This window comes from Podarcis pityusensis (assembly GCF_964106645.2).
Source record: "Podarcis pityusensis genome assembly, chromosome: 12".
In the NCBI taxonomy this organism is placed as follows: domain Eukaryota; kingdom Metazoa; phylum Chordata; class Lepidosauria; order Squamata; family Lacertidae; genus Podarcis; species Podarcis pityusensis.
In genome coordinates, this window is record NC_138037.1 from 6567579 (window position 1) to 6592878 (window position 25300).

Genomic DNA, 25300 nt, shown 5'->3' on the forward strand with positions numbered 1-25300 from the left:
GGAGGGCATTCCACAGGGCGGGCGCCACTACCGAGAAGGCCCTCTGTCTGGTTCCCTGTAACCTCACTTCTCGCAATGAGGGAACCGCCAGAAGGCCCTTGACGCTGGATCTGTGTCTGGAAAGCCAGACACAAGTGCATTTCTGCAGGATGTGGACAAACTGGACACAGGAGGCTGTCCTCAGCAACCGGAGAAACCTTGCACGTCTGAAAACAAGGCTGGTGGAAGGAACACCTTGGAGACAAAGTGGCATTGATATTAGAGGGCAAGACAGGGGTGGTGCCAGCCCAGCTGCTCCCAAGACCCGTGGCTTCCTGTCCCATGTACTGCGAATGGCGTTCCCTCTTCAGTTGCTCTTCCTTCTCTTCCTGCTTTTGGCCACCCTGCCTCTTTTTTTTTGAGGAAGATTACAGCTGTGCATACTGCAACAACTTTGCCCGGTCTTTCCACCCGGTGCTGCAATTTGTCAATGGGCCTCCTCTATACAAGAATGTTTTTAGCAGGTTCTGAAAAAAGCACAGTGAAGGCAACCTGCTTGATCTCAATAGGCAGGGAGTTCCAAAGTGTCGGCGCTGCCACACTAAACAACTTGAGTTATTACAAATGCTAGAAAGTTTAACTTTTTTTAAAAAAGAAAAGGAATCTGGGGATTATGGTTCGTGAGGGAGTCTGCAAGCTCTGTGAACACCAATGATTATATAATTGATATATTTATATGTGTACAAATGTCTTACAAGTTGAATTCTTTAATTTTTCATTAATATCTCTGCTCTGCCCCACCCCCCAAAAAATCCTTCAATGAGTGTTTTGACTTAAGAGTATCACATGCAAACAAGCCTCGTGATACTTCAGTTTCCACCCAATTGCTACTTTTGGAAGTTTTCTTCCTCGCCATCCCTTTCTCCATCTTAACATCCCACAAAATGACAACAACCCTGGTAGTTTCCCTATTTCTTCTGTTTATTTCTTTTTCATTTTGATTTGGTTTCAATTTGAAATAGAAAGGGCAGGTATAAAATAAAAGAATTATTATAAAATAATAAGAGTAAAATAAGAGAATTATTATTATTTATTTATACCTCGCTCCCTCATCCCTGGGCAGGACTCAAGAGGGCATATATATAAATAAGAACCGCTAAAACATTTTTTTTTTAAAATTAAAAAACCCATCATTCAAAACAATTGAACATTGATAGAAATAAGGCTATATACATATATAAAATCTATTAAAACCATTTGGATAACTGCAATAAAAAGACACTAGGGCACCAGCCCCCTCATTAAAAGCAGTTCCCAAAAAGCTTGTGGGAACGAAAAAAACGGAAAGGAAGGACTGTTATTGATGCGTATAAACTTATAAAATGATCTCTCTTCCCCCTCTACATTCCCGTTTCCCTCCCCCCCCCCGCGACCAAAATGGTTTCTCCCAACCCTATCAGCTTTAGCCTAACGGCCGTTAACGACTTTTCAATCGCGTGCCGCGGGCGGGGGCAGCGGCGCGCGCGCAAGCCGTTCGAAAAAGGCGCTTCGAACGTTCGCATTTCGCGGGGCGGAGCGCGCGCGCGCGCACAAACACCTGCCGCCTGGCCTGTTCCCGGAGGGGTGTCAAAGTGGGCGGAGTTGTGCTAGAGACGCACGCACGCACGCACGCGCGCGGCCCCGCCCCCTCACCATCTATTTGCGGGAGCCAGCGGCTGCGGCGAAAGAGAAGAATTTGGCGGCAGGCCCCGCCCACTTCCTCCGTCCAACCAACCAGCGCCCGCCCCTGTTGCTGAGGCGGGAAGGAAAAGGAGGAGGAGGAGGAGGAGATGGTGGCGGACGGCGCCCGTGCTCTGGCTGTTCCCCTCTCAGGAGGGATCCGGCGGCCAGAGGTGAGGCCCTGCGGGAGGCGCGGCGGGGAAGGGGAAGAGCGGCGACCCTATTTGCGCCCGTGACAGGGTCTAGGGGGGGACGTGGGGCGGGAGGGTGGAAGTCAGGGCAGGCCCACCCGTGAGGCGAAGGTGAGGCGAGCGCCTCAGGCGGCAGAATCCACAGGGGCAGCGGGTCCTGGTGTCGCTCTTCACTCCCTCCTCCTTCCCTGGCGGGTGGGTGGGGGTGTCGTTTCGCTGCGGGCCTAGGCAAACTTCGGCCCTCCAGACAGTGATTCTCAACCTGTGGGTCCCCAGATGTTGTTGGACTACAACTCCCATCATTCCTATCCAGCATGACCAGTGGTCAGGGATGATGGGAGTTGTAGTCCAACAACTTCTGGGGACCTGCAGGTTGAGAACTGCGGCCTCCAGGTGTTTTGGCCTACAGCTCACATGATCCCTAGCTTACAGGACCAGCGGTCAGGGATGATGGGAATTGTAGTCTCAAAACATCTGGAGGGCCGAAGGTTGCCTATGCCTGTTTTAGTGGTTCGACTCAGGGGCTGCCTTGGGCCAGCCTTGGTAATCACATATCCTTTGCTACTCCCCTCATATATCTATTTCTTTATTCATTGATTCATTTGCTTCTTACATTTTTATACCACCTCTCCAAGGAGCTCCAGGGTGGTGTACGTGGCCCACCAACAATCTCATTTAACATTGTCTACTAGCGATACACAGGACGCGGGTGGCGCTGTGGGTTAAACCACAGAGCCTAGGACTTGCTGATCAGAAGGTCGGCGGTTTGAATCCCCGCGACAGGGTGAGCTCCCGTTGCTCGGTCCCTGCTGCTGCCAACCTAGCAGTTCGAAAGCACCCAAAAAAGTGCAAGTAGATAAATAGGTACCGCTCCGGCGGGAAGGTAAATGGCATTTCCGTGCGCTGCTCTGGTTCGCCAGAAGCGGCTTAGTCATGCTGGCCACATGACCCAGAAGCTGTCTGCGGACAAACGCCGGCTCCCTCGGCCAGTAAAGCGAGATGAGCGCCGCAACCCCAGAGTCGGCCACAACTGGACCTAATGGTCAGGGGTCCCTTTACCTTTACCTTTACCTTACTAGCGATGCACAGCAAAGCATCTTGCCGCCAGCCTGATAAAAATATAAATCTGGCACAGTGAATAAATTGGCCTGTGTTTCAAACTACAGTCTTTGAGCAGGTGGATTTGCGTTTAAATGAGCCATGGCCTTCCAGTGATTTGTGGATTGCTAATCTCTCACACGGCGTACCTGTCATTCCAAAGGGTGGCTTTGTATTACTGCCTTCTCTCCTCCAAGAAAAGAAAGGAAAAGTAGGGGAGTGTCTTCATTGGGGCTGTATGAAGAAAGCAAAAGTAAGCGAGCTTTGTGTTCGTTAAAACTCTTCGTTTGAGTTATGAATGAGACGTTAAAAAGGAATAAAAGCTGCTGTTTGCCAGATGGGGAAAAAAATCCCAGAATGTAGTTTAATAATAAGATGGAATGAGGGAACTGCTAATGCAGATTTAGCTGGGCTGGAGAACGCTTGGTGTATAAGATTATAGGACAGAAGCATAGCTGCTCTCCCTTTGAAAATGTGACAGTCAACAGTTAACTGGATTGTGTCTCTAGTTCTAGCTGGGACACTCGGGTAACCCATGAGGCAGAAAACACAAAGTGAAATAAAGAACTGGTTTAGTACCTTCTAGCCACTAGATGACACTACCCAAATTCAGCTTCTCTTGATTTTATATCTAATTCTACCACCTAAAATTAATCTCCTTCGGTAATACAGTGCATCAGCAACCACATTTGTTGTTCACTTTCACCTCTGCATTACATGGGACCTGTGGGCTAGAGAGAAATTTAAAAACCTACTTGTTTTATTATCTCAATAAAGGTATTATACAACTGTTACTTTTGATTTTGGTTTTTTTATGGGACTAGCATGGGTGCAGCAATTTGAGTCTACTTCTAATAGGACAGACATGGTACTTCAGTAATTTTGACTTTTGGGCCAGCTGCCACAAGTCACTTTCAAGTCTTTCAGATTCCTAAGAATGTAGGAAACTGCCTTACACCATCATACCATTGGTTCCTCTAGGTACTAGCTCAGTATTGTACTGTACTGTATTGTTTCTTATGAATGTTAAAAGGATAGAAAACAGAAAAGAGCTCTTTTCACATAGAAACTACATTCTAGCCAGACATAGAGAACAGAATAGTTAATTTATGTCCCTTCCAAGTTCATTCTGTATGTACAATAGCTCTTGCAGGTTTCTGGGGAGTTACTGCAGTAATAGAGCCTTGTACTTTATAGCTATTTCACAATAGTCTGAAAACTACAATTCCCATAATACTTTCACATACTGGTATTCCAGTGACATCAGTCACAGCTGAGGCTGGCTGTAAAGGAAGAAGGCCAAAAAGGTAAGCTCGGAGTTTCTCTTGTTTTTGCAAAGGCAGACAGAGCCTTTGGTATTCTGAAATCTTTGTGGGGAGGCATATCACTTCAGATCAGTCCAAATAGGAATTTATGTTTGGAAAATGCATTGTGGCTTTATAGTACCATCAGGCTTCCTGTGGGTTGGTTGTGTGCAGATTAAATGTGGTTCTTAGAGCATATGAGTACAGTACTTGACAATGCTGTTAGTTTTTCTTCTGAATCTGTGTCAGTGTTTAGACCCAACCCTGCATTCTCCTCGCTTTGTTTATCCTGCTTCTCCAGTGGGTGGAGAAGAAACACAATAGCCTGGCAACAGTTTCTGTATCTGAGTAGTAACGGAGTTGTCATGTCTAAGCTGTCATGTCTAAGCGTCACATAGCAGCACTGAGGGCAGTTGGACAAGGTGCGATGTAACACAGTATAGCTGTTAGATTGTATTTTGCACCAGAGCTGAATGTATGTAAAGCCTGTGCCTGACTTTCTGTCTCGGGTTTGTGTTCATGAAAAGGTGTATATGCAAGAAGCAACTACTGTAATATAAACCCTGTGCAGGTTTGTTTGGACATTTAAGTGGGGTGGGGAATTTAATTTCTACCCCTTCCTACACTTTGAATTTGGGGAGGGAAGGTGTAAAATGTAAAAAGTAACTTCTGCAAAGTTGCATTTAAATAAGCTGAATTTGCTGTACGGTTAGAAAGGTGGTGGTGTTGTCATGTCTCTAAACAGGGAGTTTTTGAGTTTCTTTACTCAAAATGCTGAAGACATGAGAGATTAAATGTCAAGGGGTATGTTAACCAGATACTTGAAACCACTTTTGAGTGGGGAAGTGATGTGGATTTTCTGGAAAACTTTTAATGTGAAAAGTTTGCAATGCCCTAAATAGATTTGGCTCTAAATTAGCATGTTTGACTATTTTTTATAAAATTAAAAATATACACTATGTCAGTTTTATATGTCTTATAATTTCTATTTTTTTCCCAAGTAGCTGCAAGTATTTGAACTGAAATTTTGATTTTGCTCCCTGCTCAAATAAACTGCACTTATGGCACAATCCTAGACATGTCTACTCGGAAGTAAGAACTGTTGAGTTCAATGGACCTTACTCTCAGGTATGTGTGTATAGGATTGCAGCATGAATGTTGCTTCAACTTCCCAAAATACTCAAACGAATTCAAAGCTTTATTTGAAATTATTTTTAAAGGAATGCTTGTAGATATTTTAAGGCCATGATAACTTAACAACATATGTTCTAAGAAATTCCAAGAGGGAAAATTAAAACACTGAAAACTGTAAACATACTAATTTTAACATGCCCAAATAATTTTGCATTTATATTTATTATATAGGCGCCCATGGTTCCTGTATGATTTCAAAACTGCCCAATTTGACTACCATTATATCCATCCATAAAACTCATATTTGGAAGCAGAAAATTTTCTGTCTGCCTCAGTGGAGTGTGGAGAGAAAGGTTGCAGTTTGCTAATACAGGAAAGTAATATAAGTTTTAAAACCTGGCCTGTGCATCCCCAATCTGTCTCTCTTACTCAGCAGCAGATACAAGCCCTTTTAGGCCATGTCAAGAGGCTTCCTGGTCAAAGAGATGGTGCTCCCATATAGATAATAGCAACATCTAGTTACCACCTAAGTATGGTCCTTAGAATAACAAAGTAATAATAATAATAATTTATCATTTCTACCCCGCCCATCTGGCTGGGTTTCCCCAGCCACTCTGGGCGGCTTCTAACAAAAGATTAAAAATACATTAACAAAGTTTTGTGTCAGAGGGTCCCCCTTTTTGACCTGGAGGGTAGAAGGACAAGAGCCAGAGTTGAGTGTGTGAGAGCTGGGCTAGAAGCAGGCTACTGGCAGAAGCCAGAAAATGAGAGTCGTGTTTGATGTCTGCTTGATTCCAAGACTGTGACTATGGGAGAAGCAAGGCCTCCTGGGATGTTAATGCTGTGAGCCCCTGCATCGTAGACTCAGGTTGCAAGCCATACAGCCTAAAGACACCACAGTCTGCTGTTCCTCATTCCAAGTAAACCAAACCTTGGGTAGGAGCCTGGAACCCCTGGAATCGCTTGGAGATTGGGGTGGTGTGGAACAATATATTCCGAGATTTGCGTAAGGATATTGTCACACTGCAGTTCCCTTAGCCATAGACAGCTGACATTGGGAACTGCAGCTCAATGATAGCTCACTCCCTCAAAAAAAGAAAGAATAAAAGAAACCTTCAGCAGCAGAGGGTGAAGAGGAAAGAAGTGGCAAGTCAGGCAAGCTACTTCAGTGTAAATAGAGGGAGTGGTGGTTTGGTGAGCTGTGATAGGAGGGGGCAGGGGGTGAGCTGTAAGGGGAACAGGACTTGGTGAAGTTTAAGAGGTCGGTGGGTGGGTAGGTAGGTGTCAGTGAACAATGCAAGTACAGTGGTACCTCGGGTTAAGTACTTAATTCGTTCTGGAGGCCCGTACTTAACCTGAAACTGTTCTTAACCTGAAGCACCACTTTAGCTAATGGGGCCTCCTCCTGCTGCGCCGCCGCCGCAGCATGATTTCTGTTCTCATCCTGAAGCAAAGTTCTTAACCTGAAGCACTATTTCTGGGTTAGCGGAGTATGTAACCTGAAGCGTATGTAACCCGAGATACCACTGTAGAGGCATTGCCACCAGGAAAATATATAAATATGAAGCTAACAATATAATAAAAGAAGAGAGTTTAATTGAAGTAGATAAGTGATATAAATTTGAAGAAAGGAAGAAGAAATAGATGACTTACCATTGGCAAGGTACAAAGTTACGATGCAGAACTTTTCAGCACCACTTCAGCTGCACTGTGTTGCTGTACTGTATTGGGAAAATGAAGGTAGCCATATTGATTCTCTTGCGGGGCAAAAGGGAAATGGAGGGATTCGGTTTTAGTCCCCAAAAGACCACAAAGGGAAGGGGTATAAGACATGCTGGCCCTGCACTTTGATTTGTAGCCTATGCAACCGCATTGTGTGTGTGTGTGTGTAAAAAGTAAAAAGGCTGGGACAAGCTCCACACAGCCAGGCATCACACGTAATTTAGTCTTTAATCTGCTAGTCTGCAGACTTTAGTACAGCATTTCACAGATTGTTTTGGAATTCAAGGTGCACATTTAGCAGCAAGTATTTGTACCTGTCAAGGAATGTTTCTTACTGGGTTGGAAAGCAACTGAGCCTTAGAAAGGAGGACAATAGTATATTGAATGTTTTCTCATTTTTTTGTTCAACTTTTGCAGATTTTTTTCATCAAAATATTGGGGAGAATGCCACTTCACTTTTAATTATGTTTAGCTTTATTAAATGTTTTGCAAGCTACTATTAACTGTAATGCTGGATTATTTTTGAACAGGTGAGACCTGTGGTTAAGACTTCAAACCTCTGTCTGTTTGGAAATGCTACTCATTTTAGAAACAAGAATCCGCACACTGAAAATGAGGATATGGTTAAGCAAAGCACCACATTCAGTCATTATGAGCCACAGGTGAGTCCACAGCAAATAGAATTTTATTAGGAATCATTCGCCCTCCTGGCAAATGCAGGGTGTGTTGTGTGTATGTGTGTAGCAGTTTGGAAATGAAGCAGGACTATCCCGGAAGAGTGTGGTAGTATAGACATGCTCAGATGACTTGCTAGGTATAAACGTATATAGGCTTGCAAATCAGCCTTGTGCTTATTTAGTTGCCTGGTCATTGTCGGCCACAAGGAATTCATGCAGGCAAGTAAACAGGTTGGTGGAAGAGGCACAGGCCATTATGTCCCTTTCTCCACCCGTCTGCTTTGTTTCCATGTCGGATCCTGAAGGAGCCTGCAGTGAAATGCAGTAGGCTGACTAAAGAGGAAGCCAAGCAAGGAAACTCCTCAAGTATAGTGCTGGCAGCTAAACCTGAGCCCCCTAAAATTACTTAGTGTAGCAGAGGAAATGCCTTGCCCCTCCAGCACCCTCAGACCTAACTACAAGGCTACTGTTCTTGGACATCTGGAATTCTGAAAAGGAACATCCTTCTTTAGGAAAATGGGGTAGGCTGCAACTTTTAGTTGCAGGCCCTATTTGTTAATTCTTAGGGTATATTTTTATTTTCACTCTAACTCAGGGGTGTGGGGTTGGATCCAGCTGGTGGGTCAAGTCTGGAACTGGCTCACTCTGCATTCCAGCTTGACAAGTGAGCAGGACCACCCACCTGTTATTCACTTGGTGTCATAGGATGGGTGTCTGATGACTTGGTTTCACTCGCAGCAACTGAAAATGATGAATCGGGAATGCACCAAGTGCTTTTCTGATTATTTCCTTCAGCTTGAATCCATTGGTTTTATGAGTTTGCCACCTTTTTCTGTCTTGGAGGCAGGGGCAGCAGAAAACGGAAGACTTGGGAGTGAACTTAAAGTGTGCTCCTAATTCTATTGCAGTTTAGTACCACAGATTCACCAGTCTAGTGCCTGGTATCAGGTAATCAACAGGTGAGAGTGGTTTTTTTTGAAAACCACATTGGGGAAACCTAATTAGGCCTGCAGCCTAGAGGTTCTCTTCTGGTGCCCAAATGCATTTTGCAGGCTCTCCCTGAACAGTAAGAAGTCCTTCTAGGCAAAAATCAAGTACATTTTACTTTGCTTCATTTCATGAAATTCAACATCTTAACTCTGCTGAATGTTTTACATGAAGCATAAATGCAGTCCTGTTTACCAACTGCTTATTTATTGTAGTTTGCACAGAGTACTCTGTATTCTCTGACAATAGGGTAAGACAGGGTAGGGACAGCATTACATGTTCCCCCTTTTTAAGCATTTAAGTCACACTCTCTTGAACAATGGTAGCTTTGTAGAGAATGCAGTACTAATCTTAAATTTTGTCTTGGGAGGGAGGGCTGTGTTGACCTGACATCCTCCCTGTGCCCACTGGTGAATATAGTCTTCCTCTGGGTCTCATTTGTGCTCTATTACTTTCTTTCTGCTGTTGCTCAGAAGACTCCCATATGTGCAGTTAATAGCTCTGTAGGAACATGCATGCTTTACCAAAATGTGGTGTGAGTGTTGATCTGTGAGTACACTTCTAAAGCAAGGCATTGCATGTCATAACTGCTAGTACTTGTACCTTTTCACCATGCTTCGTTATTGTAAAACAGTAATGTGGAGGAGCCAGTGTGGTGTAGTGGTTAAGAGCGGTAGTCTCGTAATCTGGTGAACCGGGTTCGTGCCTCCACTCCTCCACATGCGGCTGCTGGGTGACCTTGGGCCAGTCACACTTCTTTGAAGTATCTCAGTCCCACTCACCTCACAGAGTGTTTATTGTGGGGGAGGAAGGGAAAGGAGAATGTTAGCTGCTTTGAGACTCCTTCGGGTAGTGATAAAGCGGGATATCAAATCCAAACTCTTCTAATGACAAGAATAACTTTCTTTTGTTTCATTTTCTAATATCAAAAGGGAAGGCAACAAAGTGAGCTTGTCTGGTTATTTGGCCTGTAAAAAGCTATTTCCCCTTAAAATGTCTCCCTCTTGAATTTCAACTCAGGTAAACCGCACTAAGCAAGAAATGGACACACAGCTCTTCTCTCCTTTGTTTGGAGGAATAACTAACACACCGTCCACTGTGGAGTCTCCCCAGTTTTACAGTAGCTGGTCAACATGTGGAGATGATGCCAATGTTATTGCCCCATTACATGGCTGCACCAAAAAAAGGTATGAAGTGATTGCCACCTTGTGGTTCTTTCTAGAAATCTACAAATGGATTGATAGAGGGCTGGTTCGCACTTGTGCTTGTCCTGTGCCTAGAAAGCACTGATCTGAGCAGTTTCCCCTTGCCCTGCTCCTTTCCCAGGAAAATCTCAAATTGCTGTTTGCTCCAATTGAGCTTCTAAAGGGAAAGGAGTGGGACAAGAAGTATGGATGAACTCTGGGTACACCCCCACACTTCCCCTGCCTTCCTATGCTACTGGGTACACCTTTCAGCAAAGGTTTATATAGTACTCTTCCTTAACACTACTTAATTGTTTGCGGTGAAGATACTGTTACAGAATAAAACTTCTTTCTCCTGTAATGTATGGCCTACTTTGTTGCAGTTGTAGTTCGGACAGTGCATGACGATACAGCTTAATGCAGTAAATAGAGTGACTTAGGAAACATATCCTCTCCATTTAATCCCTTATATTTAGACTTCTCCCCTTTTTGCAGTAGTTGCATGTCTCACAAGTTTGCTGTGAGCAATATTTTGATATAAGTGATACAGTGAAGGTACCTATTTCCATGTGCTGTTCGGATGAATCAAGTCTCCTTGCTTGATGTTTGTATCCCAGTTTTAATATTGCTTGGTGACATTGTTAAAATGCCATATTAAAGCAATTAGCAGGAGCTATATTGGCTTTTTGCCTAATGAAGTAATAAGTTGGAGAGAAGCCAGGTTAAGAAGAGGGTTCATTTTAATTTTACCAGGTTGCAAGTTTTCATAGTACACTGTGCACAATGCTCACTGTTGCTTCCTTTTCTGTCTTTTTTCATTTACTGATATTTTCTGTAATATCTGTATTTTGTCTCTTGCTCCAAAGCTCTGCTGTCAAACTGGTGCTGAATTTACTTCACGATGTCTTACTTCGGCTTGTTTGCTTATGAAATGATTGCAAGCTCTAATTTGCTGATTTTGGTCTGGTTTTCTTTTGCTTCTTTCCATTTTTTTGCATTTTTTAAAATCAAGATTACTCTATGGCTTGTTTGGCTCAGACTTTCTGCACATACCCTTTCTTCGTTCATGTCATTTGGGAGTGTGATTATGCTGGGATTAGTATGCATAAGATTAAAAACAGAACAAGATTCTTTATTTGGTCATGTTCTCTCCTGCTTTAAAAGTGGTGGGAAGATACAATGGAAGACAGTTATCTTGTCCTGTTTTAGTTACATTCTCAAATCTCATCCTATTACCTCACTGCTACACACAGTGTTTCTTATTTCCCATGCATTAGTGGCTCTCTGATCTTCTTGATAAGGTCAAGCGGGGTAATACTTGAGCTTTTTCATATCTGAGATGCTTATTAATTTCAGTAAATATTGCTTCTCAGTTTCCCAAATGCTTTTATTAATTATTTATTCTGCTTACCTTATTTATTTTATGTTGCCTCCACCAAGGCTGAGGTGGCTTATGGAACTGTTCAGTAACATGAAAATCTTGCTCTGAAAAAAACCCTAAACTAAAGGTACTTCATTTAGAAGGCTCATTCTTCTTAGATTCTTGGTACAGGTGATACTCAAATATCTCTCTTTTCAGAACACAGGTAAATTTATCTTATTCTGGCAATGGCCCTGATATGTTTGGCTTAGTGACAAGCATCCTAGAGGAGCCAAACAAGCAAGAACCTGTTACAGGCTGGTAAGCTGATGACTATTTATATAAATATCTATTTTAAGGTTGCCTATAAGCTTCACGAAAACTGTTCTCTCCTTACCTTTGCTAACTTTTGATCCTAAGCACATTTAAGTCTTTAGCGGAGGGAATTCAAGGGCATATCAAAACTTTAAGGGCTTGTCCACACTTCTGCTTGTTCTGTGGATCCAAGAGGTTTTTCATTTGTCCTGTGCTTTCAGAGCATTTTTTTCATTTCCCTGACACTTTCCCTGGGAAAACCTGCAGTTTACCACTGAATCAGAAGAAACATCAAGCTAAAGGAAAAACAATGGACGTACGTTTTGGTTTAACGATCAGCAACGGGTTTTCCTAGGGGAAAGTGGCTGGACAAGCAGAAGTGTGAACAAGCCCTAAGTTTGCACAAACAAAATGAATTAAAGGCTCTGTTGACGTAGCTCAACCAATCCACTTTGAAAAGGCCAGACTTTTGCTGTTTATAAGGTGATGGGAAACTGGTTTGAAAAGTAGATTAATAGATGGTTAATGGGAAGACATGTAAACACCTTGCAAGCAATCAGGATGAATGCTCTTTGTCATATAGCCTCACAGACAAATCAGAACAAATGCTCAGTGAAGCCCAGATGTAGTCTAAATTCTCTGTAAGTTGGGTGTGAGCAGATCAGGAGGTTGGCACCCATCTGTCTGAAGAGACCTCCCCTGGACACAAGCCTGGGCAGTGTGTATGGAGGTCCTGGGCTGCCCATATGATAAGACCCCCCTCTTGGCCTTGCTAAACAGGTTGTCTAGAGGAGTCCTTCAGAATATCAGATTGAATTCAATAGCACTCAAGGATGGCAGCCGAAGCCTTATTCGGTCTAGACAATTGTAGGAAAAGAAGCAGGTTGGACTTGTTTAAATGGTTATTTCTTTTGCTGTAGCAATCTAAACTGGTAAATAAATACCTATCTCCACCAGCAGATGGCACTTAAAATGCCAACAACTTCAGAACTAGGAGTGAGATTCCTTCAGAGCTCAAAAAAGAAAAAAAAGAATAATTTCACTGATCACATAGGGCAGCACTCTATGGCCTGCTATTCCTAATAAAACAATTAATACCCTGTAGAATAACAAATAACATTCCTGTAAAATCAGCCTATTTGGTCTGCTTCTAAGGGTCAGAGTTAGTGCTTAGCAACTACACACAACAGGGTTTTAAAAATGTAATATAAGACACAGAGGGTAATTTTAATCAATCTAGCTTGTGGGGAGTGGAGATTTAACCCTTCCCTGTCCAGCCATGATTACAAAAAAATAATAATCTTCTCCTGGTTCTGCAGTTAGCCTTAATTGGCAGGAAAGGTCTCCTAGGTAATCTAAGCATATATACTCTGGAGGGTAGGACTCAAACCAAAGGCTTCAAGTTACAAGAAAGCAGAATCCGACTAAACATCAGCAAGAACTTTCTGACAGTAAGAGCTGTTTGACAGTGGAATGGTCTCCCTATGGAGGTTGTGGACTCTCCTTCCTTGGAGGTTTTAAGCAGAGGTTGGGTGGCTATCTGTCATGGATGCTTTAGTTGGGATTCCTGCATTGCAGGGGGTTGGACTAGATGACCCTTTGGATCTCTTCCAACTCTACAATTCTATATCAGGCTAAGATTGCTTCACCTCATTCCCCAGATCTTCTATATAGGTCAAGCTGTTCTGCTCTTTCACCATAATAAAATTCATAAGATGACATTCAGCTCAGCAAAAGAGTAGATTAATGTTTAGTAGATTAATTTTAATGTTTTCAGCATAAATGACATGTTTTTCTGAATTTATGAAAACAAAGGTTGTTAGAGGAGGCAAATGGGGTTCAGTCTCTGACATTTCCAGTTGAAAAGGGATCTCAACCAGTGGGCTGGAAAATACCTCTTGCCTGTTAAATGTAGATAATACAGTGGCACGTGGTTCATTGATTTGAATGTATAAAGCAGCTTCATCTGTTATGTTGTAGAAACAAAATGTCTTTAGCACTAAATTGTTGGTTTGTTACAGGAATTCTCTATCAAGATTATTTCCACCTGTGTGGTCATCAGACTTTGAAAAAACTGAAAACTTCTCAGGGCTTTTTCCTACAAAATGCTTGGAAAATGAAGATCCTACAAACTTTGTTGGTACTCAAAATATTTATGAAGAAAACTTGCAAAAGTCATCTGTAGAATTACTAAAGAAAGAACTTGAAGATCTCCATGTTATAGGATCCTGGCTTGTGACTTCTGATCCTTGTAGTTGGTCACCTGATGAGATTTTGAAGAATGCTGATTCAGAAAACAAGGCTTTTAAGAGTAATGGAATCAATCACCAAGGTGGACTTGCATATCAGAATGTACCCAGTTATAACAAAAATCAGTTAAACAGTGGAAATGGGAAGAGCCATACTGATTTTAGCACTTTCTCATCTCATACTAGAATAAAAGATAGTACGAATACTCCTAAAGAACTCCAGAAAGCTGACCATGCAAGAGGCATGCTTGGGAAAAATGACACAGAAGGATCAAGCAAATATTTCACTCAATTGTCTAATTCTCCCGCTGATGGAATATGGGATCCAGTGATCCAGCAGAATATAAGATATACAGGTTTCCCAGCTGCTTATGACTCTCAACAGTTTAGTTGCTCATCTCCATACCTTCTCAGTCCACTTAATAAAGAGAATAGCTTTCCAGAAGGAAGGAATGCAAAATTGCAGGAAAACCACCCACAAAATAATCACAGTTGCATCACTACAGAGGGGAACTTTGGCAATACTGAATGTAAAATGTCCTTACATCATCAGAAAGCATCCTGTAATCACTTGCCTCTTAAGCCAGCACTACAGAATATGAATTCATCTTACAATGGATATACATGGCTGGATAGTAAGATACTAAATCCGGTGGCTACATCGTTTGCAACTTATGGGAAGCAAAAGCAAATGAGTTCTCAGTTGTCTTCAAGGTGTTTAACTCAGTCTGGTGGATCTTCCACCAGTCAATCTATAGCCCAGCCTTCTTATTCGCAGGTGTCCCCAGTGTTGAACTCAAGAAAAGATGGGAAACATATATCTGCTAACATTCCTAACAGCTCAGGGTTTTCAAACTTCAATGAAAATAGGAAGCAACCTAACCCTATTGGACACACCCAGAAGGATTCCTTAGCTACTAGAGAGGGATACTGTGGTGAAGTACCCACGAACGCTTCCTCCAGGTGGCTGTCACAAAAGCATTCTGTAAATGAGTCTGTGAAACACTATAGTTTTCATAAAAAGCAAAGCCAGTTCAGTACTGATGAGAGAACTAGGCAGAATGAGAGAAGACATAAAAATAATTGGATTCCACACCCAGGCTATGCAAGCCCAAATCAAACGCAGCCTGATATATTGAGAAGAGCAGAAGAACAGAACGGCAGCAATTTGTCTGATTTCATCAATCCTTCTTTCCTGCCTCTCTTCCCATTAGTACCTGGTTATAAACATATGCCTAATTTTCCTCCATTTAATCCTCCCACGTTTTCATCACCAGCTAATGTTGCATTTTCTCCATTGCCATTTCCGTTGTCTGAACTTGCTGACCTCCTTCACTATGAGGACCTACCCTATTTGAGTCCTTTCTTTAACGAACTCTTCTGTGGAGATTTGCCTGCACAATACTTTGCCTTTCCACCACCTCTTAACCACTATAGACCTCCAAAGCATCGCAGTGGAGCTGCAAATGAGCTTCATAGTCATCTAGAAGATTGTTATGAACAGTGGAGAGCACTAGAGAGGGAACGGAAAAAGGTAATGTAATCTCTAGCAAGGTGAAACCTAGGGGAAGTTAATAGTGACATTAGCTTTTATGTTAATAGCATTACTGGTAACATTGTGGAGAGGTAGGAAAACTTAAGACTGGGGACTATATCTAGCCTGACAAATCTTTCTCCAAGTTTGGATAACATAATCTGCATGGCTTCTTCGTTATCCTCAGTTTCCAGGAGGACTGGGGCAAGACTGAAATTGCCAAGAATGATTCAACTGCATAGTGCCTGTTGTTCACTGCCTGAGTGTTTTTTGTCTGTAGGCTTTTGTGGGTTGACGGTAGGAAACTGGGGAGCATTTTTACTTTTTCTCTTGCCAGCTACAAACGGGTGGAGAGGATGGGAAAGAGCAATAGAGAGGAACATATTCCATTAATTCTATTGCTTTCTCTTCAGGCAGAGGCAGATCTGGCCAGAAACTTCCCAGGGAAGCAGGTATCCAGCTCAAATAACGCTCCCTTCTCCCGGCTTCCTGACAAGCCTTCCCGAGTGGATCGTCTGATTGTGGACCAATTCCGAGAGCAGGCGAGAGTAAGCACATTCACCCAAGATCTGGTTGATGCTTTGCTTTGTCACGTTTTTGAGAAATTATGTTAGCCCAGTCTGAGGTGGGCAGCAGCCTTCCAGAGGAAGAAAAACTGTGATGGCCTTTAGAAGGGGTTGGAAAGACTCATCTTAAATAGGAGTTTGGGAACTGTTGGGGTTCTGGTTTAAAGTGGCTGTTTTGTGTCTTGTGTGTTCCTTCAAGCTTAGGCAAGGTAGGATAGAAATATAAATGAATGTACAATACAAATGAGGATGGCTGGATGCTGAACCCTGAAGGGCCACTTCACTGTTTTCCTTGCTTCCTCTGCTTTCCCTGCCTGCCTGTCAGTAATTTCCTAACATAGTTTTATGTTTCTCATGCTGCAATGAGGAGTGTCGCTTCTATTCATGGCTGAATTTCTTTTAACTGCTTCTCCTCCAAAATATTTTCTACTAAATTTAGATTAGCTGTGTTCTCACATTCAGCGTGAAGTGCCTAGCTGTTGTCACGTGATTTTGGCCAGCTGATTGTTTTTAAGTATTAAAAACCCTAATGAAGTATTTTTCTTTTTTAGGTACACACTTTAGTTGGGAAAATGGAACGGCTTTGTGGGAATCCTGTCCATGGTAACATATCTGCCACTTTGAGATGTCATTTGGAAGCCATCTGTGCTACCCGAGCAAGACGCAAGGATGAGATTGTTAACGCTGCTAATCATCAGAGGCAAGGAGTATCTCGTTACAACAATGAAAAAGGCAAGTAATTGCTTTGTGGCACCTGCAAAACGGACTTTTGTATTAATGTTACCATTCAGAGAGCAAAATCTTAATACAGGTTTAGGTTAAATCTGCATTCTGAAGTGAAAAGCCTACTCTGTTTTATGTAATGATCACATGGTTACAGCAGGCATTAGGGGGCAGAGTCATAGTTCACTGGTGGAGCCGTTGTTTTGCATGCGGAAGATCCCAAGATCAGTCCTCAGCATCTCCAGGTATGACTGGAAATGTCATCTGTCTGAAACCCTTGAGAGCTGCTGCCCGTCAGAGTAGACAGTACTAAGCTGCAACAGTGGCCTGGCTCTGTATAAGACTTTCTATGTTCCTGTTATGTTAGAGTGGACATTTCCCCACCCATCCCACTGCCTCCTACAAGAGGCCTCAAAGCCCTGTGCCAGGTGGTTAGATCTAGGACAGGGGCCAGCAAACTTTTTCAGCAGGGGGCCGGTCCACTGTCCCTCAGACCTTGTGGGGGGCCAGGCTATATTTTGGAAAAAACACACAAACGAATTCCTTTGCCCCACAAATAACCCAGAGATGCATTTTAAATAAAAGGACACATTCTATTCATGTAAAAACACGCTGATTCCCGGACTGTCCGCGGGCCGGATTTAGAAGGCAATTGGGCCAGATCCGGCCCCCGGGCCTTAGGTTGCCTACCCATGATCTAGGATAATTCCTTTTTAGGGTTAGTGGTAGGATCATAGGATTGTAGAGTTGGAAGGGACCCCAAGGGTCATCTAAGTCCAACTCGCTGCAAGCAGGAATACATTTTGTTGCAGTTCCTTCTTTTCTAATATAATTTGTTTCGTCTCATAATGTTGCAACATTCTGCCTCTTCTTGCTTGTGGTGGTTGGCCAAAGAGAAAACATGTAACATCATGATAGAGGACAAGGAAAGTTGCTGAAGTGGCAACTTTCCAATTTGAGAGGCTGCTGCATGCTTACTATCAGGTTTAGTTGGTTGGGTGCAAAGAGTCTGGATTTATGTTTTGTATTTGTAATATATTTTAGTACAGCACTCATATCTGGAGTTTCATCAGAGTCTTCTTCTCAGTCAACAAAAATCCTGAAGAAGGTCTTTCTAGAACTGAGACACAGATTACCGCATAGCTCTTTGCTTTATGACATGTAAATGCCAATATTGTGATTAGACATGTCATATTTATTATCCCATAGTTCTTTGCTCTTCTTAAAATTATCAGGATGCATGAGAAAAGGAGGTTGCTCCAGAGAGGCATTTTGTTTTTGTTTACAAGAGATCCTGAGTCAAAACTTGTGACAGGTGTGTTCAAATAGCAAGTAGAAAACGGGTGGTTCATTCTGTTATAGAATTGTAAAACTTCAGTGTTATTTTATGTCCAAGCATTAAATATTCAAGGAAGACTCAGTAACTGAGGTCTCAATCCTTCTGGTGTAAGTGTTGATGCTGAATGCAAAAGTAAAGCAGAGGGGAACTTCTGGCCCAAAGGCCTAATTAAACCTGAAAGGGGGTCTAATTTGGCCTGCAACTGTTTTTCCCAAAGCCCCGCTCAGGTATGAGGCAGCTAAAGGCAAGGCTGCAACCCCTGATTGTTCATTGGCAAGTGGGGCTTGTAATTCACTGCTTTTTAAATTTGATGCCAAATTCAAACCTCACTGAGGTTGTTTCCATGCAGGAGCTTCCAATTGAAGCCAATCCCTGCTTGGATTGGCCAGGATCATTTTTTTGCAGCATAGTTTAGATTCAGCTGCCAGGATGAAAGGTTTCCTCAGCCCTGCAGCAGAATCTTGAAATGTTCATTTGTAGTGTTTCTTACAACACAGTCTCCTGCAGAAACATGCGCCTTAAGTCCTATGCCCTAAATGCATGAAAATATCACTAACTGACTGTTTGTGCATCTATTTAATGATGTTATATGGATTTGGAAAGTCCTTAATGCATACTTTTGGCAGTGAAATACTTCACCGCACTCTTGTCAGCTAAATACATTCTTATTTAGACAAGCCTACCCAGATGCGTAGGAAATTGGGGTAATTTTAATCTGTTTTAGCATTTTAACTTTCATATGTTTAAAGTACTGTTGCAATTCTTTCTTGATTTTCTTGTTTTATCTTTTTGTAAACCACTTTGAGGTTTGTTGGTTTTTTTACCATCAAGCAATATAAATTTTATGAAATAAAAATAAATAAAATATTCACATCCGAAGGCTGGTTCTTTGAAAACGTTAGCAGACTCTGTAGTACAGTATTGGGGAGAAACATCCCTCTTGAAATTGTAAATGATGCTATGCTGGTTTTGTTACAGATGTCCTTGCTCTGGCGGTTGCCATTAAAGATTTGGCTTTCTTCACACGAAAAACACGTACAGCTTTATGGTGTGCTCTTCAGATGACCCTGTCGAAAACTTCAGTGAACACGCCAGCAAAAAAAGAAGAAGTGGAAAGGGCCTTACAAGAGCTCTGTCCTGACATTGGCAGCTTGCAAGTGAAGGACATCGTGGAGCATGAAGACAAAGAAAACAAGAGAGAGAACCTGCCTCAACAGGTCATACAGTGAAAGCTTCCAAGCAGATATTGCAGCAGTGTAGAAAATACGCCAGGCTGCCAGCAAGTCTAGTGGATCTGTGCCGCGTTTCCACTGCTGAGATTCAAGCCTAGATAACATGCATTTCTGTAGTAGTATTGCAGCAGTCTTAATATTGGTGGTATATGTCTAGGGTGTAAAATAGAAAGGGTCAACTTAAGTGGAGACAAGCAATAGTAGTTCATATTCTTGGCCACCAATCCAAAGCTGTAACTCAAGCCATTAACTAGGAAACTAGTAAGTGGCGGAGCTAATTGTGATACCAATCAAACACATAGTGCCACTTCATTCCTTGGTTTTGTAATGCTAATATTTTAAGTGCCAAAGTCATTACTGAATACTGTTTGTTTCACACTGATAATTAATAATGCACATTTATTGTGGTATTGTCAGGAGCTGAGGAAGAAATTGTCAATGGTCTGGCTCACAGTAGTTACATTAAATCAGCAGCTCACGTTAGTTGCATTAATCTGAAAGGAGTGTTGGAAGGTGTATTAGCAACAGGTGTCAAGCTGCTCTAATCAAAACTTCAGCTTCCATAAGTGTGGTAGAACAACAGAATCTGTTGATTCTGAAAGAAAATCAAAAGGAGTTATAAATGTGTAGCATTAAGTATTGCATTATAGTGAGCATTAGCCAGTGAGATTAAATTGTTTAGATTTAGAAATGGAATATATTGATGCCTTAGTGGCTTAAAACTACTATTTAACTTGTTATGCACTTAATGAACATATGGCTATTAATGATTTGAGTATTTATTTTAATGGTTAATATATTATTTTTATTTTATTTTAATATATGTTTTGATCTATTGCAAGACCTAATAATCAGGCTTATGTTTGCTCAGGGTCTGTATGTGTGTGTGTGTATATATAACCTATAAATATACACATTATATAATGTTTGTAGAGATGGGATGTTTGTAGGAATAGCTATATAAAACTAATCTGTACTAGGTTACCAAAGCTGGCTGGTTTATTTTTAGCATGAGGAAATTTTGTATGTTTAATCACCATCATTATTAGGCTTCATACTGTGTCTTGGACAATCAAATATATTATATGGCCATTGTGAATGTATAAGGCAAGAACTGGAACAGATGAGGCACCAGTCCAAAAGTTTCACTGTAATGTTGGGGACAGCTTCATACAAATAATGGGGTAAGGGGTGCACACACATAAATTGGTCCCTGACAAATTGGGCGAGAGGAGACCCTAGTCCATATAGGAAGTGGTGTGTATGTTCCTGAGCTTCAGTGTGTGACAGGAATCTCTGGATTGGGCCGTTAATGTTTGGGTTCTTATCACTTAGGAGTATTAATGTTTTAACAATCTTGTAAAAAGTGAGAATACCTCTGTGTACTGATAAACAAGTAATGTGTGTGTGTGTTTTATACGTCCGTGGCAAATTCTGGAGAACAGTTGTCTCAGTTCAAAGAACCATTTTGGAAATGTGAGGGATCCTGGTAGAAGAAACCAAGTTTGAATGCTTGGAACGGATTTTACTTGCTTACTAAGTTGTTAAATTGGATACTGCTCCCGGAAGCATAATTAATGGATTTGTCATAAATGTACTTAATCTCTCTCCCCATACCCCAGGCCCAGCTTTGAGCCCTATTGTGTACAGGTAATGAAGAAGTTCTACCTCTGGCCTGTCTAGGTCAAACTCTGCCCCCTCCCAGCCATTTCCTGATTAGCTGAGAAGGGAGCAGAGACAGGCAGCACTAGGCAGCCACCTATAGCTGTGGTGACAATGCGTAGCACGACCTTCACCCAGTCTCCCTCCCACCAAATGCTGGCACAAAAGGAGCAGTAAAGCAAATAGGAGCCTGGCTTTGTGAATGTTTAGAGTAAATGTAATAATGAGTAAAAGTACTGTAAGGTGTGTGCAGCAGGAACTTGCAGATACCTCATTCTCTCCCTCTTCATTTTAAAAAACAAAGGAATCATTGAAAGGCATAATAATCAGAGTGCCATTTCCTTCATTTGGTATTTTCAGCCTTTGTATTGGTTAATGCTGAGAAATTATGCTTTGTGCATTTTGCACTAAATGTCATGAGGTCATATATGCTTTGTGGATTAGAATTAGTCTACAGTGTGAGGAGTTGATCATATTTAACTCTTACCAATCTTACTGTGTTTAGAAACAGTGGTTTGGTAGTCTTTACTTTTTTTCTGTTGACCAAATCATGGTACTTCTCCAGGACTGCTTTGTAGTAATGGGTGTATTAGACACTCCGAGTTATTAATTTGTGAAAACTGTTTAAAACTGTGGTTATAATTGGTGGTTATAAGTAATGTGCCTTTCAAAGTCTTAAAAGATAAAATATAACTGTGTACTCTTTTTGTTGCAACCAAGCAATATATTTAAAGGGATTATAATAAGCTGCATTTGATAGCTGTAGTTTACAGTATGAATGTTTCATAATCAGTTTCCAGCATTGGTTTCCCTAGCTTTAGAATATATAAAACGTGCCTGTTTTAGTTATATTGCCTATGAAGGCATCCATTCTCATTTAATTTTCTTTTGTGCTGGCTTTTTTTTTTTAGTAGAAAACAGCTAAACATATGCCCCCCAAAAGATAAAATTAAATTTAATGCATGTGAAGTGAATTTCAGTTTTCTGCTTTGGAACTGGGGGGGGGGGGGGAGTTCTATTGCACTTGCGTTGATTTGTGCAGGATGTTTTTCTAGCAGTATTAAGTTCAGCTGGCTGATGGTCACATGGTACTAATGCCACATAGGGCATGCACTTGTAGAATCAATACATGGGCTCTTCACATGGAGAATGGAGATACAGAACAGTTGCATTGCTTTTAATCCCGAACTTCGCCTATATACGTTAAGCTGGAAGATAAGGCATGCTCAGAACCAATGCTGTTCTTTCCCCCTCTGACTCATGTCAATATGTGCCAATGCTCCAAATAAAGCACACTGTGATGTCCCAGCTAACAGCTCCTGCTGAACTTGCCCTGTGAGCACTCTGATATCAGGTGTGTTAAATTATTATGCAGCTTAGATATGCAAAATTTAGAGGTTCCTAATCTAAAATGCGTCTAAGAGATTTGTCTGAAAGTGTGTGCATGTGTGTGTGTTGCAAACTTTTTTGTGAAGATGAGTTCTATTGTTTTCTTATGCTGGGATGTTGGAAACTGAGAAGAGTAGCAAAGACTGGAGGAACCTTATAGTAACCAGATGACCATAAAGCTAAATGTGAATCTAGTTTGCTTTATTATTTGGCATTTTGTTTATGTAGGGCTTGTTTATTTGTAGACAAAATGCTACTAGAATGTTGCAACATTTAGCCTTAGGATGAGATACAAAGTGAGTAGTGCATTAATGGCTTGGCTCCAGAGGAGCCCTTCTGCAAATTGAAATTCAACAGCGGGAAGGTGATTTCCTTCCATCCCCTCTGCTCCCACCCTAGCTGCTCCAAAGGATCGCCCAACTCTGCAGATCCTTTATAGCAGGAAAGTGTTCAATTCTGTAAACAGAAGACCACTGACCAATATCTAGATCCATTTCCCCTTTTTAAAAACACACACCCTGATCTTCTGTTACCTAAAGCTACAGAATTCACCAGGCAAAGGTTGCTTTGCATGTACCCAGAAGCACTTGTGCTTTTCGTTCCTCCTCTTTGGAGCAACACTCTCAACGCCTTGTTGTGAACTAGTTTAAAAATTCACAGTCTCCCACGGGGCTGTCACGGGGCTGCTGCTTTGAACAAAGCTCTGCCGAACATATGGAATACTTTGCATTTTTCTCTGAACTTTGGCTATAATAATATCTACAGTGGACAAAACTTGCGGCCTATTAGACAACATTATTTTGGTTTTAATGGTTCTTGTTGACGATTGTTTTAGTTACCTATTTTTATGTTTGATTGTGTTTGGTTTTCCTTTAATGTTTTGCACCAATAAATGCTAGAAACAGGATTATCTGTAAAAAAATAATAATGCACCTTTAGAATGAGGAAAACAGACTGCTTTCATTTAAGCCTAAATATTCTACTGTAGACACCTAGTCAGCCTGCAAATTTACAAGTTTTTGAGAATTGTGTGTGTGTGTGTGTGTTTTTACTCGCCTGTCTGGAAGCCCAGCTTGAAATTGTACCCTGCATGGTTTTATGGGTCTTAATCACCAGCACACTTAAACTTTTGGTAAACATTTATATAAAATTACGAAAATGAATAGTTGTACTTGTAAGTGCTTTTACAACAGAATTTCGTAGCATCTTGTAAGTAATTTTAAAAGTCATTTTTTTTTGTTCTAGGTTTCATTTTTTAAAAGAAAAATGTGGGTGGGTTTTTTTTGTTAAACTTAATAGCAATACTACAGTTTTGAGTGGAAAAAAAGTGTTAAGTTACTTATTCAGGTTTAGCTAAATAGGACAGCTTTAGCTGGTTGGTGAGAAACATTTAACAAAACTGCAACAATTAGTAATATATCTTGCCTGCTTTGCTAAATAAACTATAAATTATTGTACTTGTTGGCAAAATTGATAAGAAAAAGAGATGGCTGTATACTGGGAAGGAGGTCAGCTCAAAACAAGTGAGTACAGAATGTCTGTGGTGTGCAGAAACATGAGCCTTTTCTTTCAGATGAGACCATTTCCAGTGCATTTTGGAAGAGAAGCTTAAATTTGTTTTTATTATAGATAATGTGAAGACATACTATTTTACTATGCTGTTTAATACCTTGTGCAACTTCAGCCAATCTTGTTGAATGGTAAAAATGTGTACACGTTGCTTACATAATTGAAAAAACTATTGTGATTTGATCGATTGGCTAGTTTGAACTGAAACATGTTGACAGAGAGGTCAGTTGCTGTAAGATACTTTACCGCTGGTCAGTTCAGGTGCTGATTCATTGTATCTGGAAACAATTGTGGGTCTGAAACCTGCAAAAATCTCACTTCTACCTCTCTTGTAACTTTCTGGATGATGGTGACGATGGTGATGATGATGATTGTTCTACACTGACCTGTGGTATTACTTTAAGTGAAATGGGATGCCATGTAGCTATGGCTAAATCATCACTTGTGTGAAGTCACTTAACATTTGTTCACTTGTCCATTATATTAAGAAAATGGTATGCTTGTAGAAAGGCACAAAAAGTTGTGATGTCTTGAAAAAGGTTTGTTAAGAGTTTTGGTGAATCCTATAAAAATCATGGTGAGTGATTTGTTCTAGCATTGTTTTTATATATAATGTTAACTTGGTATGAGCTTGATTGCTACAAGTATTCAGTTCTATCTACGTTTCATTATCTGCTGCTGGTTCCCATATAAGATATACTATTTTCTTTTTTTGTAATTTTCACTCAGTGCTTATGTGTGCTGGCTAACACTTAAACAATTAAAGTATTTAATATTTAAATGACTCTGGTTGTGTGATTTCAAGAAATCAGTGAAGAGAAATGACCCATGAGGAAGAAATAAGGGAAATCAAAGTGGGAAGAAGCCCTTAATATCCTACATATGTGTGCTTGGAAGCAAGTCCTATTCTTCAGTGAGATAGGTTTAATGTTAAGTGCCTTTGGACTGCAGCTGTACGGTTGCATCTAACTGCTTTGCTGATGGTAAGCCTTTTGCCAGCAGAAGAGGGAGGGAAGAGATTTTTGAGCATTCCCACTCTTCTTGCATCACCTCTAAATCTGCCACAGTCTTCTGGAAAAGATTTAGGGGGCTTTGAGGACTGCAAAGAAGAGAAATGATCAAAAGTTGCTTCCTTCCCCATTTGGCCAATTGAAACCAAGTAACAGTGTTGGAGAGAACAGAATCTGCATAGTAATTCTAATCATACGCTTGATTAAGTCATTTTTTCCATAGAAGTAGCTGTTCCTTCTGAAGAAGCAGTGTGAAACCATCTTCTGGAAAGTGGGAGACCTAGTCACAAACCCCAGACAACTTTATCTAAGGAGTCCCCTCCAGATGTGATGGGAGAACAAGGGCATCCTACCTTA

General features: G+C 41.3%; 2 protein-coding genes across 4 annotated transcripts in view; one reads left to right on the forward strand and one right to left on the reverse strand.

The window, feature by feature from the left end:
• Positions 1–25300, reverse strand: part of LOC308459086 (7-alpha-hydroxycholest-4-en-3-one 12-alpha-hydroxylase-like) — a 393862-nt gene that overhangs the window by 44078 nt on the left and 324484 nt on the right. The window lies entirely within an intron of this gene.
• On the forward strand, positions 1749–24714 carry LOC308459026 (meiosis-specific coiled-coil domain-containing protein MEIOC-like). Of its 3 annotated transcripts, none has more exons than XM_080974024.1 (8): positions 1749–1871; positions 7678–7809; positions 9832–9998; positions 11575–11676; positions 13692–15453; positions 15867–16001; positions 16571–16751; positions 19060–24714. In XM_080974024.1, exons 1-8 carry the CDS (start codon positions 1809–1811, stop codon positions 19308–19310), a joined length of 2793 nt encoding a protein of 930 aa, XP_080830150.1. In that variant the 5' UTR covers positions 1749–1808; the 3' UTR covers positions 19311–24714. The 3 variants fall into 3 exon arrangements, with proteins under 3 accessions (XP_080830150.1, XP_080830152.1, XP_080830151.1); XM_080974026.1 differs by lacking the exon at positions 1749–1871 and adding an exon at positions 4690–4713; XM_080974025.1 differs by lacking the exon at positions 1749–1871 and adding an exon at positions 4736–5419.

What these genes read in the sequence shown, in the direction of transcription:
- LOC308459026 (XM_080974024.1), top strand. Translation starts at nt 1,809, where the DNA reads ATGGTGGCGGACGGCGCCCGTGCTCTGGCTGTTCCCCTCTCAGGAGGG. An exon ending in AATTCCGAGAGCAGGCGAGA is followed by an intron (nt 16,002 to 16,570) that starts GTAAGCACATTC and finishes TTTCTTTTTTAG; the next exon opens with GTACACACTTTAGTTGGGAA. An exon ending in TCGTTACAACAATGAAAAAG is followed by an intron (nt 16,752 to 19,059) that starts GCAAGTAATTGC and finishes GTTTTGTTACAG; the next exon opens with ATGTCCTTGCTCTGGCGGTT.